This window comes from Octopus sinensis, linkage group LG2 (assembly GCF_006345805.1).
Source record: "Octopus sinensis linkage group LG2, ASM634580v1, whole genome shotgun sequence".
In the NCBI taxonomy this organism is placed as follows: domain Eukaryota; kingdom Metazoa; phylum Mollusca; class Cephalopoda; order Octopoda; family Octopodidae; genus Octopus; species Octopus sinensis.
Window position 1 is genome coordinate 22,801,978 of NC_042998.1, and position 19,026 is coordinate 22,821,003.

At 37.7% G+C, this 19,026-nt stretch overlaps 1 protein-coding gene across 2 annotated transcripts in view; it reads left to right on the forward strand.

Annotated features, from left to right (window-relative positions):
• The window catches only part of LOC115223641 (A-agglutinin anchorage subunit), a 220,059-nt gene that overhangs the window by 198,729 nt on the left and 2,304 nt on the right, over positions 1 to 19,026 (forward strand). For both annotated transcript variants that reach the window (XM_029794333.2, XM_029794338.2), the window contains 2 exons: positions 11,996 to 12,156; positions 16,310 to 16,535. In XM_029794333.2, coding sequence (XP_029650193.1) covers positions 11,996 to 12,156; positions 16,310 to 16,535 — 387 coding nt within the window. The remainder of the gene's footprint in view (positions 1 to 11,995; positions 12,157 to 16,309; positions 16,536 to 19,026) is intronic.

The following is a 19,026-nucleotide window of genomic DNA, read 5'->3' on the forward strand; positions in this document are numbered from 1 at the left end:
CTGCCTTTAGTCGAGCAAATCAACCCCAAGACTTATTCTTTGTAAGCCTAGTACTTATTCTATCGGTCTCTTTTGCTGAACCGTTAAGTTACGGGGCTGTAAACACACCAGCATCGGTTGTCAAGCGATGTTGGGGGGACAAACACAGACACATTAACATATACACATGATGGGCTTCTTTCAATTTCCATCTACCAAATCCACTCACAAGGCTTTGGTCAGCCCAAGGCTATAGTAAAAGACACTTGCCCTAGCTGCAACGCAATGGGACTGAACCTGGAACCACGTGGTTGGTAAGCAAGCTACTTACCACACAGCCACTCCCTATATGTATGTGAATCTATGTATGTGTGTATCTTTGTGTCCACCCCTACTGCTTGACAACAGGTGTTGGTGTGTTTACATCCCCATAATTTAGCAGTTTGACAAAAGAGAATGATAGAATAAGTATGAAGCTTGCAAAAGATTTAACTACTGGGGTTGATTCGTTCAACTAAAAATTCTTGAAGCCAGTGCCCCAGCATGGCCACAGTCTAATGACCAAAACTCGTTAAAGATAAAACAAATAAGTGTAATTATGCAGTGTACTTATTCAAAATACAGTCAGGAATGGATTCAAATCTATATATATAAAGCTGAAGTTGTCTGTGTATGGCAGGTTTGGTAGCCTTCAACTAACACTATCTCCTCCGAGACACTGCAGCGCAAGTTGACCAAAATTGAGAGTATGATAGAAGAAGGCTTGCTCTTCATTCTGTAGAAAATAAAATTCAAATCGGACCATGTTAACACCAAAAATTATATACATCAAAAAGGTGCTTTTTTTCTATGAAAATCCCTATTTTTTACGATTTTTTGACGGCTGTGTCACCATTTTTCGGTGTATTTCAATCAGAAAAATGTTCACTTAAAGAGAATAATGTTCACTTAAAGAGAACAAAAATGTTCACTTAAAGAGAATAACAATGCAAAATTTTTACTTTTCAAAAGTTCCAATTCTAAAGGGTCGAAACAAACCCGAGCAACGCCAGGCGATACTGCTAGTAAATTATATTTGAAGGACGCTATATAACCAAATGTCTATTTGATGTATCTCTTCTTCACATGCAAGTAACATACATAAATTAATGTTTTAAGTAACAGTGTAGCTTTCTAGAGACTAACAATAGTACAGTAATCTGATTTTGTAAATGGCTTAGAATTTATTAAGAAGTTTTAGAATTTATTAAGACAGCTTAGAACTTATTAAGATGGTTTAAATTTTATTAAGAAGGCTTAGAATTTATTAAATGGCTTAGACTTTATTAAGATGACTTACAATTCATTAAGATGGTTTAGAAAATGTTATCAATAGCCTAATGTTGTAGTGAAATCCCTGGCCAACCCTGATTGATCAGATCCTGTTGTGACTATCTCGTCTTTCCTTTTTGGGGGTGGTGGTGGAATAGTATATCTTAGACTGCATCATCCAATGTGTCCTTAGTTTTCTAAGACAGTGTGGAGGTAATTTCTAGCAGTTTGAGAGCGACAATATTGAAGTTTCTTTATTAGATCATGTTTAACGGAGGTGAGGGACTAATGTGTTCTCTTTTCTCAATAGCTTTAGTCGATACAGAAAAAATAAGAAAAAAATTGTGATTGGAGAAAGAAATACAGGAATATCCATGAATGGTTATGTAATGTATGATAGAATATATGAATTAATTAATGATAGAATCAATATATGAATTATTTAGCTGGTGGGCTGGTAGAATCGTTGGAGCATCAGACAGAACGTTCTATGGTTATTTAGTTGTGTTCCTTTTCATCTTGAATTTAAATACTTATTTCTTTACTACCCACAAGGGGCTAAACACAGAGAGGACAAACAAGGACAGACAAACGGATTAAGTCGATTACATCGACTCCAGTGCGTAACTGGTACTTAATTTATTGACCCCGAAAGGATGAAAGGCAAAGTCGACCTCGGCAGAATTTGAACTCAGAACATAGTGGCAGACGAAATACCTATTTCTTTACTACCCACAAGGGGCTAAACACAGAGGGGACAAACAAGGACAGACAAATGGATTAAGTCAATTACATCGACCCCAGTGCGTAACTTGTACTTAATTTATCGACCTCGAAAGGATGAAAGCCAAAGTCGACCTCGGTGGAATTTGAACTCAGGACGTAATGGAAGACGAAATACCTATTTCTTTACTACCCACAAGGGGCTAAACACAAAGAGGACAAACAAGGACAGACAAACGGATTAAGTCAATTACATCGACCCCAGTGCGTAACTGGTACTTAATTTATTGACCCCGAAAGGATGAAAGGCAAAGTCGACCTCGGCGGGATTTGAACTCAGAACGTAATGGCAGATGAAATACGGCTACGCATTTCGCCCAGCATGCTAATGTCTCTGCCTTTGAATTTAATTACTGCCAAAGTTCAGCTCTGCCTCTTTGGAACGTTAAAGTAAGTAACTTGTCATGCACTGGCCTTGTTCAATATTTAATTGTCTGGTGGATTGCAGATTTGGTTGAGCGTCAGACTAAGTACTTTGTGAGATTTAGTTATGTCAGTTTACATTGAAAAGTCAAATCCTTTCCAGGTAAAAGTTGGAGTTTTATCCTCTTGAGATTGGTAAAATAAATACCGGTCTACAAGCACCTGGTAGATAGAAGATTTAATTAAGGACATCCATAAAGGTGATGCCCCAACATGACCACAATCCAGTTACTGAAAACGGCTAAAGGTCATTTACTGTTGACCTGGCCTTATTGCCTAGTTTTCACCAAATGATGATGACGACGACGACGATGATGATGATGACGATGACGATGATGACGATGATGACGATGATGACGATGATGATGATGATGATGATGAACAATCCCACATATCTTTCATGATCAACGACATTCCAGCAATGGCCACCCTGTTCTTTTCCGGGACATTAAATAACTTGGGCTTGTATCCAGTCACACTGAAAATGATCTGCCAGTGGTAATCATGTAAACTGGTATCTGTTTCTTGGTTGAGGTTGCAGGAGTGTATGGGAGAGTGAGAGATATGGGAAAAGGATGACAGAGTGTAAATATGATGAATGAAAACTAAGAGTGGAGGATTGATAAAGTAAGGGAGGTAGGGAAGAGCAGGTAACAACTAAAGAGATTGAATAGGACTTAAGGATGGATGTAATGAAGCATGTCCAGTAAGTTCACCGTCACCAGTTCACCACAATGAAAGTTCACCATCGTGAGTTCACCACAAGGAAAGTTCACTGTCATCAATTCACCACATGGAAAGTTTGCGATCGTCAGTTCACTGCAGGGAAAGTTCAACGTCATCATTTCACAATTCTTGTTCAATAAAATAGTTTTTAACTATTAATAGTGAGATACTATCGGTATATTTTTTTGGTAAACTTTCCTTGCGCTGAACTTGCCTGTAATCATAATGAAGTGTCGATCATGAGTAGGTGGTGACCAACAATGCATGGGGGTAAACTGCAGCATAGTAGTAATGACAATATAGCAGACAGAAGAAGGATGAGAGAAAGTTAGTGCACGAGAGAGAGATAATGTTTGGTTTGATAAATCCTAAGAGTGAGGCAAGAGAGAGGGGGGGGGAACAGGCATAGAACTAGGGGAGAGTAAGAATCATATCAGGATGGAGAAGGAAAGATAATTTGATATTTCTCAGATGGGTGATCAATGCAAAATGTGGGTAGAGATGACATTGTTAATGATGAAGGATTGATATCAAGTGAAAAAGTTCCAGACAGTGAGAAAAATTAATGGCATCAAGGAAAAGTTACAATTAGAGAGATAATGGATGGTGGTGGGGTCCTTAGATGGAAATTGAATGACGTACCCAGTTGTGCATATATATACACATCCTTATATATGTGTGTATGTGTGTGTGTGTGTGTATACGTATATATATATATATATATATATATATAGTTAAAATTTGCAGAAAAACAAAAGACGAAAACAGATGTATGAACAACAAACAGGTGTATTAGTTTGATATTTGGGAAAGTCAGAAAGTCTTTTACGTTTCGAGCCTAAGCTCTTCAACAGAAAGGAATAAGAGAAAATAAACAGAAAGAAAAAAAAAAAATTTGTAGATTTAGCAATCAAGCATGGTGATTGCATACATATATATATATATATATTATATATATATATATATATATACACACACACACTGTGCTTCCAGAAGTTAGTTTCACTGGGTTGGATGGATCTTTTCAAAAACTGCATATTGCCATTCATCCTGGTTTCTTATCATTTTCTCCATGAAGTTCAAGTTCCCAAGATCAGCCTTTCCAAGGCTACCTCTTCAACCAATTCTATATCCTCTTCTCTCTCAGTCTCTCTCTCTCTATATATATATATAATTCACCTACTATAGCCTTGGGCTGACCTAAGCCTTGTGAGTGGATTTAATAGACAGAAACTGAAAGAAGCCCGTCATGTGTATATATATATGTAAATGTATTTATGTCTGTGTGTCTTTGTGTCTGTGTTTGTCCCCCCACCATCGCTTGACAACTGATATTGGTGTGTTTATGTCCCCAAAACTTAGTGGCTCAGCAAAAGGGACCAATGGAATAAGTACTAGGCTTACAAAGAATAAGTCCTGGGATCGATTTCTTCGACTAAGGTGGTGCTCCAGTATGACTGCAGTCAAATGACTGAAGCATCTAAAAGAGTATCCATTTGCCTGTCTGTTTGTAGGTCCGTTTCTCTCTGTATATTTACACACCAGTCTGTAAAGTGGTTGGTATTAGGAAGGGCATCCTGCCGTAGAAACCATTTGGAAGCAGGCAGTCAAGCTCGGCACAGTCTTCTGACTTGCCAGTTCCTGTCAATCCATCCAACCCATGCCTGCGAGGAAAAAGATGTTAAATGGTAATGATTACGACAACGATGACGGTGATGGTGATGATGATGATGATGATGGTGGTGGTGGTGGTGGTGGTGGTGACAGTGGCGGTGGTGGTGGTGGTGATGATGAGGAGGAGGATGAGGAGGAGGAGGAGGATGGTGATGATGATGATGTTGATGATGATGATGACGATGATGTTGATGATGTTGATGATGTTGATGATGATGATGATGGTGATGGTGATGATGATAGTGATGATGATGATGATGATGATGATGATGATGACAACAAACATCCACATGCTTTCTCTCTCTCTTTCTCTCTCTCTCTCTTTCGCTCTCTCTCTCTCTCACTCATTCATACACACACAGACGATAGACACAACACACGTTTATATATGTGTGTGTGTATGAATATGCATTTTACGAAGAAGTGGTGGGGTTGTGAATATGAGCTTAAAAACAATACTGTACTCCATAAGGTTATCATTCATACTTAATTCGATAATCACTATTTTCCTCCTTCTCTTCTTTCCTTTGTTCTTTTTTTTTTTCTTTCTTTCTTTTATTGATAATTAAGTTGCTTAAGGCTAAAGTAAATACTTTGACCATCTGATATTGTGATATGAGAGTTGAAAACAAATTCTTTAAGAATGATCGTGCCATGTCTTTTAGTTTGAAGCTATAGATTCCCCCTTTCTCTCTCTCTCTCTCCTCTCTCTCTCTCTCTCTCTTTCTTTTCCTCTTTCTCTGTTCTCTTTATATTTATGCGTGTGTGTGTGTGTGTGTGTGTGTGTTTAAGGTTGAGAGAGAGAGAGAGAGGGACGGATAGGCACAGATAACAAAGATTGGGTCTGTAATTTTATGTGTATTATCTGAATTGAAAGAAGAAACGTGTGTGTGTTTGTGTGTGTGTGTGTGTGTGTGTTTGTGTGTGCGAGATAGACATCTACACAATCTTTACCTCTCTATCTGTTTTAACAGACAACTTTACAGTGGTGGTTTGTTCTTTTATTGGTTTCCTTGATAAAGTAAACAAAAATATTAAAATAAGAAAGAAAAGATAGATAGATAGATAGAGAGAGAGAGAGAGACAGACAGACAGACAGACAGACAGGCAGGCAGGCAGACAGACAGATAGACAGACGGATGGATGGATCAGGTAGATAGATAGATAGATAGATAGATAGATAGATAGATAGATAGATAGATAGATAGACAGATAGATAGATAGAGATAGATAGATAGACAGATAGATAGACAGCTAGATGGATAGATAGATAGATAGATAGATAGACAGATAGACAGATAGGTAGATAGATGGATGGATGGATGGACGGACAGACGGACGGACGGACGGATAGACAGACAGACAGAAAGATAGATAGATAGATAAATAGATAGATAGATAGATAGATAGATAGATAGATAGATAGACAGATAGGTAGATAGATAGGTAGGTAGGTAGGTAGGTTGGTAGGTAGGTTTTTTATGGCTGGGTGGGTGGGTAGGTAGGTAATCTGATAGATAAATAGATGGATAGATGATCTGGTAGATAGATAGACAGATAGATTGAAAGAGAGAGAGAGAGATGGATTGATGGATGGATGGGGGGAGGGAGGGGTACAGGATATTTCAGAGTCAAAAGGAAAACAAAGTGGCCGGTAATGTTATCACTTAATCTTGGCAGAAGATAAGTTCATAAAAATTCTTTCTGGTTATCATGGAGGAAAAAATCTTAAATGTCATAATGGAAATGGTCAATAAGAGAAAACATCAATGTTTTAGCATACGTGACTCAACATAGGAGTTAACATATTTTCCTAAATGAAACAAATCCATTCAAATGCCTTTTTTATTTCTTATTTTCTGTTTTGTTTTGGTTCTCTGCCAGACCTCTCCACATGAATTCGTATTAACTTTATTAACAACTACAACAGTTTATGATTGTTTTTAAATACTATATTAATGATCTGGAAAACATCAGCTATCAAATAGAGTATTTTTGTTTAGTTTTGTTTTGTTTTTTTATTTTCATTTTTTTTTTTTTTCTTTTTTTGTGTTCCTCTTATTGTAATCTCTTTATGTCTAGAACCTTGCATTGACATCAATGTCACCAAAATAATGGATTCCATCCAACAGGAATTCAAACTCGCCATCACAAACTACTTCCTGTCTTTGTTGTAGATTGTAAAGATACAATAAGCTATCTGGATAAGCGGAGTGTCTCTTCAGCTGATGCATGCACGACCTTACTGCGATGCACACATAACAATTGATTAACAATAACACCAAATAAAACATGTCACTGTACCCAAAGAACATCATTCAGTTTCATAACACGCTGACACAATATAGAGCACACACAAACATGCACACACACGCACACATACACACACACGCACATGTGTTCACACAGACACACACATACAGGCATGCACATGCACATCCCACGCTATTACCAGATTCCCTGTGCATCACATTTGACAGATGAATACCTTTTTGCACAGTCCACAGAGGATAGCTAGAACAAGCAAGTCGATGAAACTAAAGTGATTTTAGCTTCTGTGAAAGCACAAGTGTGTGTGTATATATGTGTATGTATATGTATGTATATATATATATATATATATATTATATATATATATATATTATATATGCATGTGTGTATATATATATATGTGTGTGTATATATATATATATATATATATATTATATATATATATATATATATATATATATATATGTATATACCAAATGAGAAAATAGAGAAATATATCTAAATCAATCATCAACCATCAGATAATACCGAATCATATACTATATTAAAACACTACACAATAGCAATGATATTATACATTTATACAGTACAATAATTACAATCAATATGGTGAGATATAACTAAATAAATATAACAAGACATAAAAATACATTTACATTGTAGCTTACAGCTGTTTCGGCCATGAAGACAGGTATGTCTCATTTAACCTATTAGCCATATAATGCAGGTATAAATGAGACATTAACAAGAATATCTTACGGCCTCTTCAGAGATTCTAATGCAAGTATCAGTACAAACCCTAAATAATTTACATATAAATATAAATATGAGTGCATACATACTCATATTCTTACATATATATATATACATACACAATAAAGGGTAAAGACCCCCTTCGGTCATGAATGACCATGGGATTGCACCTAGAAAGTTACCCTCCTAGACACAAGTCCGGGCAAGGTTGTTTTTTTATGGAAGACCAGCAGTCGCCCATGCATACCAGCCTCCCCTCTCCACACCACCAGTGTTATCCAAGGGAAAGACAAAGGTCGATACAGCTTGGCACCAGTGACGTCGCAACACATTTCTACAGCTGAGTGAACTGGAGCAACGTGAAATAAAGTGCCTTGCTCAAGAACACAACACGCAGCCCGGTCCGGGATTCGAGCTCACAACCTCACGATCGTAAGCTCGACGCTCTAACCACTGAGCCATGCGTAATACAATATAAACAATATAAATCAATATACATCAACAAACACAATAATGTTCCATATTGAACTCCACAGCTCCTCAACCAACATCAAGAAACCACAACAGACACACTCACACTCAAAGCAGGCATATATATTAAACAGTTCAAAATATTAAAATGTGTCACTTCACAAAAAGCCAATAAAGTTAATACCACCACCATAGTACCATCCAAGGCAAGTGGATATCTGCATATATATGCAATAAGTTAAATTCCTCTGTTTGCATGGTATTAATTTTCACAGATGCATTCGATTGGCCTATACTTTTAAATTTGAATTACAATAGATATTTTACGGTTAATTAGCTAGGAAACATACACGCGCCCACGCACATCCACAAAACGTGTGCACATACAGACATAGTCATATGTTTACACACACACACACACACACACACATATATATATATATATATATATATATATATATATATAAAACAGAAACTGACCCTATAGGGTTCAAGAAGTCTCTGGACAGATTCCTTCAAGAAATCCCGGATAAACCCCCTACACCCGGATATGTCTCTGTAAACAATAACTCTCTACTTGAGTGGGCCATAGTGCCCAAATTCTGACTTGAAAGACTTCACCAGGTGGTGCTATTAAGTTAGACATGGCCTGGGCCAATAATGGCCGAAACCTATCAAGTATCAAAGTATCAAAGTATATATATATAATATATATATATATATATATGTGTGTGTATATATATATAATGTGTATATATATATATGTATATGTATATATATGTATATGTATATATAGATATATATATATATATATATATATATGATCATGATCATGATCATGATGATATGTATATATATTATATATGTGTATATATATATATATATATATATATATATATATATATATATAGAGTCAAATGCGATACAATAAAATTAATTATTATCGCCGGTGTTCTAGGACACGCCATATATTATTCATATATAAGTACATTAAAAGGCGAAGTGTGAACTAGATACACAAAAGCTGGATAAATTTAATGAGATGAAAATTAAAAACTTTTACAAACTTAGTCCTTCTTAGACTGCAGTTTCACCTATTTCAGCAATAAAAGTAATATTTATTTACTCAGGTAGGCTCTTCAGTAAGATTCCTGTTATTATGGGAAGCGCACATTAATAGAGGCACGTGCGTCTATTAAATTGCTCTTTCTAAACTATTCAAATCACTGCGCAGACTCAGAACGTACCCGACAAAATAGGGTTTACTGGTATATCGTCTAACGCTCAAAAATTTATCGAGAAAATACGTAAACAAAGTCAAATGCGATACAATAAAATTAATTATTATCGCCGGTGTTCTAGGACACGCCATATATTATTCATATGTATATTATATATGATTCATATAATTCAGATGAAATAAGGAAATTCTGATGCTAAAAATCTAACAGTAATGTGAAGCTACATAATGAAGTATGTCAGCTGTCAAATGACTCCACCTGATTCCCAAAACTCTTCCCTACAAACTACAGCAAAGGACAAATTTTTTCCGAAATATTAACTAGTTGTTCCCTAGTTGCATGTAGTTCTTTAAAATCCATCAATTTTTTTTTTCTGGCCACTATTCCTCAGGGAAGTCATGGAGGTGGGGTAGAGCTCTCTGGCACCTCTTCCATAGGGTCCTGTCAGAAGAAACTGTTTGCTATTACACTTTCCAGCTGGATTCCCAAGGATGACCAACTGAGACTATGAATATTATTCAACCATCTTGTTCTTGGATTACCCCTACGTTTCCTGCCAGTTAGCTTGGCTTGAAGAATCTGCTTTGCGATGACATTCTAATCACGTGTTCTAATCACATGACATTCTAATCACATTCTAATCATGTGTTCTTAAAGATCACCTACATAATTATTGAAACCAGAATATCATCCTCTTGGTCCTTTACAGAGTATAGTTCATGATGGCAATCTGATTTGATACAGTTGATATATTTAATATTTTATTTCATCTAGTTTCAGCTCACAAGCTGTGGCCATGCTAGGGCACCGCCATTAGACATATCTAAAGGGGCAAGCTAGCAGAACCGTTAGCACAGTGGGCAAAATGCCTAGCAGCATTTCATCAGCCTTCACATTCTGAATTAAAATTCCACCAAGGCCAACTTTGCCTTTCTTCCTTTCAGGTCAATAAAATAAGAACCAGTTGAGCAGTGGGGTCGATGTAATCGACTTAGCCCCTTCCCGAAATTGCTGGCCTTGTGTCCAAATTTGAAACCAACATATACCGTAAATCTTTGAGTATAGTCTGCCCTTGAGTATAATTCGCAGGGGATTTTTAGGGGCCTGTACTTCTGAAAAACCTTAACCTTGTGTATAATACGCACCCCTTCTCTGACTTGAGTTGTGCGTAGTTAAGCCAGCAGCACCTAGTCGAACAAACACTTCCGCGCATGCGTAATACAATAATGGTGATGTTCTTAACTGTTATATGGGAATTGTAAATATGTTTGCAAATTGTTTTTGTTACATGTTATTCTGTGTTCTGAATACTTTTATTTTAATAAATGTTGCTTACTGCAAGTTATGGATGATTCTTTTATGACTTCATTGCTTTCAGGCTTAGCTTAATGTATTTTCGCGCCTGACATCACAAAATGCATCTGAATAAACATTGCCGGACAGCAAATAGAGACTCGGACATTGCTTAGAAAATATTTTTCATTTTTAACCTCGTATATAGTACACACTAGGGATTTTGACCTTTAAATTTTGGAAAAAAATTGCAGATTATACTTGAGGATTTACAGTAGACATATCTGCAGTACTGTCACTCTTTTGAGTGAGCCTCTGTGCAGTTATTCTCCAGGCTATAAATGGCAGCTGAATTTCCCTCAAGTCATACACTTCTGTCTTCAAATACGAAACTACATACTAAATAATGTGGTTGTAGACATACACAAGAACATGACGATGAAAACAGGAATACCTTTGATCACAGGTTTGTTTGATCAGGGTTGAAGCAGGACCAAACAAAAACAACAACATCTTTCCTGTTATTAAGACATATACAAATACACACACATGCTAAAATAGCATGTTGCCTCACTCGTTTGCAACTCCAATCTTCTGCATGGTTAATGGCAATTTCCAATAACTTCTGAGGAATCAAGGCTGCTATATATTGATTTAATTCAAATCTCAGTTGTTCTTAAATGTGAAAAACTTCTGAAATACTTTACTTATGCTAAAAAATAAATATATATATATATAATTTATTATCTTATGTAAAATATATTATGGAAAATTATATGCAAAAATTAAAACCATATTTTATGCTTTAACTGTTAGATATTCTCTCTTGATATTCTCTCTATCTTTAAACCTTTCATAGTTGAACAGTTATAGATAAATCTGATTGAACTGTTTACTACATTGGTTTGAGTTGTGTTTTTTTTTTCTTTTTTCTTTTTTCATTTATCTCCAGTGTAATTTATTGAGCAGGTTCATTTTAATCTTTTTAAAATTTCTTTTTCTTGCTTTAAAAAATTTCTCAAGATTCATAATGACCTTTTTTTGTCTTCTTTTTCTTTTTTTAATTCCAGACTTACAGCTAACCTATACAAATGCTGTAGATAAAAATTTGGCACCGATGACTCCGTTGCCAACCTGTCCACACAACAGTAGCAGCAATGACAGTATCGCATCAAACAGTGACCGACCTTTGGCTGGTTTCCTCAGTAAAGACATCGCTGACAAATACAGTGTAAGTTAACAACACACGTTTATCGTTGAGAATGAAATTGTATTTCAAAGTTTGATGTTTGCTATGAATGAAGACATTTTTTTTTTACTCCATAACATCACATAAAAAGCACTATCCGATCGTGGCTGTTTGCCAGCCTCGTCTGGCACGTAAAAAGCACCCACTACACTCACGGAGTGGTTGGCGTTAGGAAGGGCATCCAGCCGTAGAAACATTGCCAGATCAGACTGGGCCTGGTGCAACCTTCTGGCTTCCTAGACCCCAGTTGAACCGTCCAACCCATGCTAGCATGGAAAGCGGACGCTAAACGATGATGATGATCATGATCATCATCATCATTGTTCGACCGTGGTCGAGACAATGGAATTTACTATGTTACACCAGACTTCGCGGTCCATCATAGCATTACGGAGGTCCTGTTGCTGGATGCCTGTATCCCTGGAGATTACATCAGGGTAGAGTGTGTGCCCTCTGGTATCACGAGTAGATGGCTTCCAGAGGAGAAGAGTAGAAATTACCTTGTTTTCATCTCTACAACAATGTCCAGCAAACTGGACTCTTCTACCTTTCACAAGAGATGATACAGGTGGTAATTTCCCATATATTTGTACTTTGGTTGGATGACGCTTCCACGAGAGATTTTGAGCTCTCATAAGGAGGCGAGTGTAAGTTCCATCCAACTGCCTCTCCAAGAAAGCGGCAGTTCTCATAACTATTTTTGGCCCTCCAAGAATGGTGAGACAGTATGGTTAATGCTTGATTTGAACGTATGCAAGATGACGATCTTTCTTTCGCTTGTTTTTTGGTCTCTAAACTGCAGTAATGCTGAGGCTCCAGCTTAAAGAGTTTTAGACAAAGAAATCACTTCCACTTTAAGCATGATACTTATTCTATCTGTAGTGGTGGCGCAATGGCCCAGTGGTTAGGGCAGCGGACTCGCGGTCATAGGATCGCAGTTTCGATTCCCAGACCAGGTGTTGTGAGAGTTTATTGAGCGAAAACACCTAAAGCTTCATGAGGCTCCGGCAGGGGATGGTGGTGATCCCTGCTGTACTCTTTCACCACAACTTTCTCTCACTCTTACTTCCTGTTTCTGTTGTACCTGTATTTCAAAGGGCCGGCCTTGTCACTCTCTGTGTCACGCTGAATATACCCAAGAACTACGTTAAGGGTACACGTGTCTGTGGAGTGCTCAGCCACTTACACGTTAATTTCACGAGCAGGCTGTTCCGTTGATTCGGATCAACCGGAACCCTCGCCGTCGTAACCGACGGAGTGTTTCCATCCATTCTATCTGTGTCTTTGATCAAACAGCTAAGTTACAGGAATGTAAACAAACCAACAGTGGTGGTGGTGGTAGTAGTGGTGCAGTTTTGAGGATAATAAACATAAACTTACACACACACACACACATACTGTTGAACTCTGCATAGTTTTTCTCTCTCCATTTTTTCCCTGTCAATCCTTTCTGCTGGAGAGCAAAGGCTCAAAAGGTAAAAGACTTTTCCATTTTTCCCGACTGTTAAACTAATACACCTGCTTGTTGTTCCTAGACCCGTCTTTGTCTTTTGTTTCTTCTGTAAATTTGAACCATATATATATATATGGTCGTTTGCCAGCCTCCTCTGGCCCCTGTGCTGGTGGCATGTAAAAAGCACCCACTACACTCATGGAGTGGTTGGCGTTAGGAAGGGCATCCTGCTGTAGAAACACTGCCAGATCAGACTGGTGCCTGGTGCAGCCTCCTGACTTCACAGACCCCGGTCGAACTGTCCAGCCCATGCTAGCATGGAAAATGGACGTTAAACAATGATGATGATAAATATATATATATATATAAACACACACACACACACACACATACACACACACACACAACAGGCTTCCTCACAGTTTCCATCTACCAAAATCACTCACATAGCATTAGTTGACCTGGAGGTATAGTAGAAGACATTTGGACAATTGCCCAAGGTGCTGCACAGTGGGACTGAACCCTAAACTGTGTGGTTGCAGTGTCAGCTTAACCCACACAACCTATCTGAAGTAAGGGCAAAAGAAGAAAAAAAAAGAAAGAAAGCAAACACGAATAGGAAGTAAATTCCTGAAGCTAGACTCTCAGGCTCCTTCATTGGTTGTGAAGAATGGTATCATCTGTGCAGGAATGAACATTTTCAGAAGTGACTCCAAGCAGGCTGTTAATGTAGAAGAGGAAGAACCTGGATGATATAACCAAGCGTTGGTGCAAATCAGAGTTGACAGAATGCGAGTCAGAGAGACCTCTATGCTATGATGGTATGATCGCATGATGGCATGGCATGGACAGGAAGCTTTCAGTCCAGTAGGTTAAAATTAATGAAGCTTATAGCAAGCAGCTTAGCTGGAAGGTTCTCATACCAGACACAGTTAAAATTATTTTGATCCGTTTGATTGCTTTCTGTTTGCTTGTGTGTTTACGTCCCCGTAAAACTAGCAGTTCAGCAAAAGAGAATGATAGAATAAGTACTAGGCTTACAAAGAATGTCCTGGGGTCGATTTACTCGATTAAAGGCGGTGCTCCAGCATGACCAGTCAAATGACTGAAACAAGTAACTTAGCGGTTCGGCAAAAGAGAACGATAGAATAAGTACTAGGCTTACAAAGAATAAGTCTTGGGGTCGATTTGCTCAATTAAAGGCGGTGCTCCAGCATAGCCACAGTCAAATGACTGAAACAAGTAACTTAGCGGTTTGGTAAAAGAGAACGATAGAATAAGTACTAGACTTACAAAGAATAAGTTTTGGGGTCGATTTGCTCAATTAAAGGCGGTGCTCCAACATGGCCACAGTCAAATGACTGAAACAAGTAACTTAGTGGTTCGGTAAAAGAGAACGATAGAATAAGTCCTAGGCTTACAAAGAATAAGTCCTGAGGTCGATTTACTCGATTAAAGGCAGTGCTCCAGCATGGCCACAGTCAAATGACTGAAACAAGTAACTTAGCGGTTCGGGAAAAGAGAACGATAGAATAAGTACTAGGCTTACAAAGAATAAGTCCTGGGGTCAATTTACTCGATTAAAGGCAGTGCTCCAGCATAGCCACAATCAAATGACTGAAACAAGTAAAAGAGTAGAGTAACCATCCTTGAATCAACCCCTAATTCTTTCACTGTTAACACGGGGTTCTGCTGGAACGTGGATGATATAACCAAGTCTTGGTGCAAGTCAGAGTTGACAGAATGTGAGTCAGAGAGACCTCTATGCTATGATGGTATGATTGTATGATCGGCGAGCTGGCAGACAAGTTAGCACGCCGGGTGAAATGCCTAACGGTATTCCATCTGTTGTTACATTCTGAGTTCAAATTCCTCCGAGGTCGACTTTGCCTTTCATCCTTTCGGGGTCGATAAATTAAGTACCAGTTTCGCACTTGGGGTCGATCTAATCAACTTAATCCCTTTGTCTGTCCTTGTTTGTCCCCTCTATGTTTAACCCCTTGTGGGCAATAAAGAAATAGATATGATTGCATGATGGTATGGCATGACAGGAAGCTTTCAGTCCAGTAGGTTAAAATTAATGAAGCTTATACCAAGCAGCTTAGCTAGGAGGTTCTCATACCAGACGCAGTCAAAATTATTTTGATCCGTTTGATTGGTCTCTGTTTGCTTGATTTATCAGCATCAACTTCATCAGAACTGCTGTTTGCCTTGTAATGGAAGTTTCTCAAGCAAACACCCTTAGAAATCATTGTTGCAAACTTCACTTTACTGGTATACCGTATTTCTAATTCTAATTTTTGAGCAAGTCATGAATTGCTGTGTGAGGGTGACTTCACTAATGAAGCCTAATGCTTAGTAACTGGAAATCAGGTATTTAGTTGGAGTCGAAAAATTTGTTTCAAGTAAATTAAAAGCGAAAAAATTAATGTTATCATGTCTTTTACCTCCAGATTAATATGTCAATTGGAATTATGTAAAAAATTTCCCACTTTTATTAGCAGTGGGACTGAACCCAGAACCATTTGCCTGGGAAGCAAGCTTCTTACCTCACTGTTTACTGTAAGAATTAAACGTATTGTAGTATTTCTTGCATGAAATAAATTTTCAAAATTATTCTAATCCGCTTCGGTTAATTTTTTGTCTCGTTTATTATATTAAGATAATCTGTTTATTTCACAGATGAAGGAACTGTTGCCAGGATCAAGTATCTATATATATGATGAGCAACTCCATGGTGTAAGGAAGAAGGCTTATGATAAAAAAGGCAAAATAGATGGACGCAGAATGGCCAGGCAGCTAATGAATATCTTCTTCAAGAGACATGAACTCATCAACTGTTCAATTTCCTCAAGCCCTGCTGCTGGCAAAACCCAACTGAATCCAGTTCTTGTTAACAGCATCATCTGTGAGTGAATGTCTACACTATTATTATTATTATTATTATTATTATTATTATTATTTAGATTTGCTTTTATGTTTTTCCTTGTTTTAGTCATTAGACTGCAGCCATGCTGGAGCACCGTCTTGAAGAATTTTAATTGAACACATTGATCCTTGTACTTGTTTGTTTAAACCTGCCACTTATTCTTTTTATGTGCCACCAGCAGAGGAGCCAGTCAGGCGGGCCTGGCATCAATCATGTTGAGATAGTGCGTTTTACAGTCCACCAGCATGGGAGCCAGTGAGGGGGCACTAGTATCGACCACATTCGGATGGTGCTTTTTATGTGCCACCAGCACGGGAGCTAGTCAGGCAGCTCTGGTATCGATCAGATTTGGATAGTGCTTTTTATGTGCCACCAGCATGGGAGCCAATCAGGCGGTCCTGGCATCAACCACATTCAGATGCTGCCTTTTACATGCCACTGGCATGGGAGCCAGTCAGGTGAACCTGGCATCAACTATGTTTGGATGGTGCTTTTTACATGCCACCGGCACAGGAGCCAGTCATGGGGCACTGGCCTTGACCGCGTTCGGATGATGCATTTTACGTGCCACTCTTAAATCGTATATGTTGTATGTGACAAAATATACAATAGGGAAATCAGTCAGGTATATTCTTACATGAATCAGTGCAAGGAAATGAAATCTTAAATGATGTCCATTGAATGCAACAGGTTACTGAGTATTACCTGGTGACCTACAGTTGTGCAACTACCAATTTAGAGATTTTTACCTGCGTTTCACTGGATACCGATAGCAGAAGTGCTGCAGAGTAGATTTCCAATTATGATAGTATTGCATCAGCTGGCAATCAAATGCTTTTATTATCAGGTTGTCAAGTTCTGTATAAAAATGGAAGCAGTGCTACTGGTAAAAACAAACGAGAAAAAAAGACAAAGAAAAACAGAGACAAAAAGAAAGAAAAACAAGGCAAAAAATTAGCAGTTTTCTTTAGCCTTGATTGGAAAATCCTACAATGTTATTTTCCATAAGAATGGAAATCATTTGTGGTTATTTCAAGCTGGTAGCGAGAGGGATGTTGTATTAGCTTTTGCAAGAACAGTGAACAACATAGAGACTGCTTCACGTAAATGCTTCTGATCTCTCTATCTCTTTCTTTCTCGCTCTTTCTCTCTGTCTGTCTGTCTGCCTCTCTCGTTCTTTCTTTCTCTCTCTCGCTCTCCTTTTCTTTCTTTCTTTCTTTCTAATCTCATTTCCCCCCATAATTTTGCCAAACACTGAATATCTAAATCAATGAGCGATATTATCTCTTATTGTTTTATGACTAAGAATCTGGAGAATATCTCTGAACTCTGCTCTTTTTTTTTTTTTTTCCCAACCAATTCCTGCATCAAGGGATATTATATATTTTGATGATTTATGGCTGAGACTCTTGAGATTTTCCAATGCCAACAATTGTTTACACACTCAAGCAATATTCTCTCCATCTTGGTGTGTTACATTAATGTCCGCTGCTAGTAATCTCTACATTTTAAATGAAATCTTGTTCACTTGTCCTCGATATTAAGTAGACAAGACCATCACACAAACATACGCACATACACAAACACACATACACATATACATACGCATACAAATGTGTTATGCACACACGTATGCAAAAACACACACAAACACACAATCACACATGCACAAACACACATACGCAAACACACATAAACAAATACACATACGCAAACACACATACACAAATACATAAACATACAAATGTGTTATGCACAAACACACAGAAACACACACACAATCACAAACACACACAGCTTAAATCTAATTAACTGCATATGTATATGTGTGTGTATGTGTGTTTGTGTGTGTGTGTGTGTGTGTGTGTGTGTGGTGTGTGTGTGTGTGTGTTTCTACTTATGTAGTTCCTTGAAAGAAATACATCTTGGTTGCTAACAAAATTGTAGAAATATAAACATCATCATTATGATTTTACATCTACACTGGCACATAATAGACAAGTTGTCACATTCTCAGTTATTAAAATAGCCACCTATATATCATAGTTAATGCATAAACAATGTCAATAGGCTAGTTAATGCATTGCTTGTCCTAAAATAACATCTCTTATGGACATGATATGTTAAAAACACAATAAATATCAGAAGGCAAAGCTTCATCTCAGCAATGGCCAATGAGAATGCTACATGCATTTTAGTCTTTTTGGACCTTCTCAGTGGCACATGCTCATGGCCACCTTGATGCTCAGGTGAGAATTTATCATCTCTGATTTAGGATGCGTGATTAAAATATTCACTGACATTGTGAGTAACTGTCTGGCTGAACAGAAATTTGATATATATTTCATGAAGCAGTATTAGCCAAAAAAATAGCCATCTATGCATCATACTTAATGTATACACACAAGATGTGTGGCTTAGTGAATAGGGTATTTGGTTAATGATCATAAGCTTGGGAGTTTCATACCCA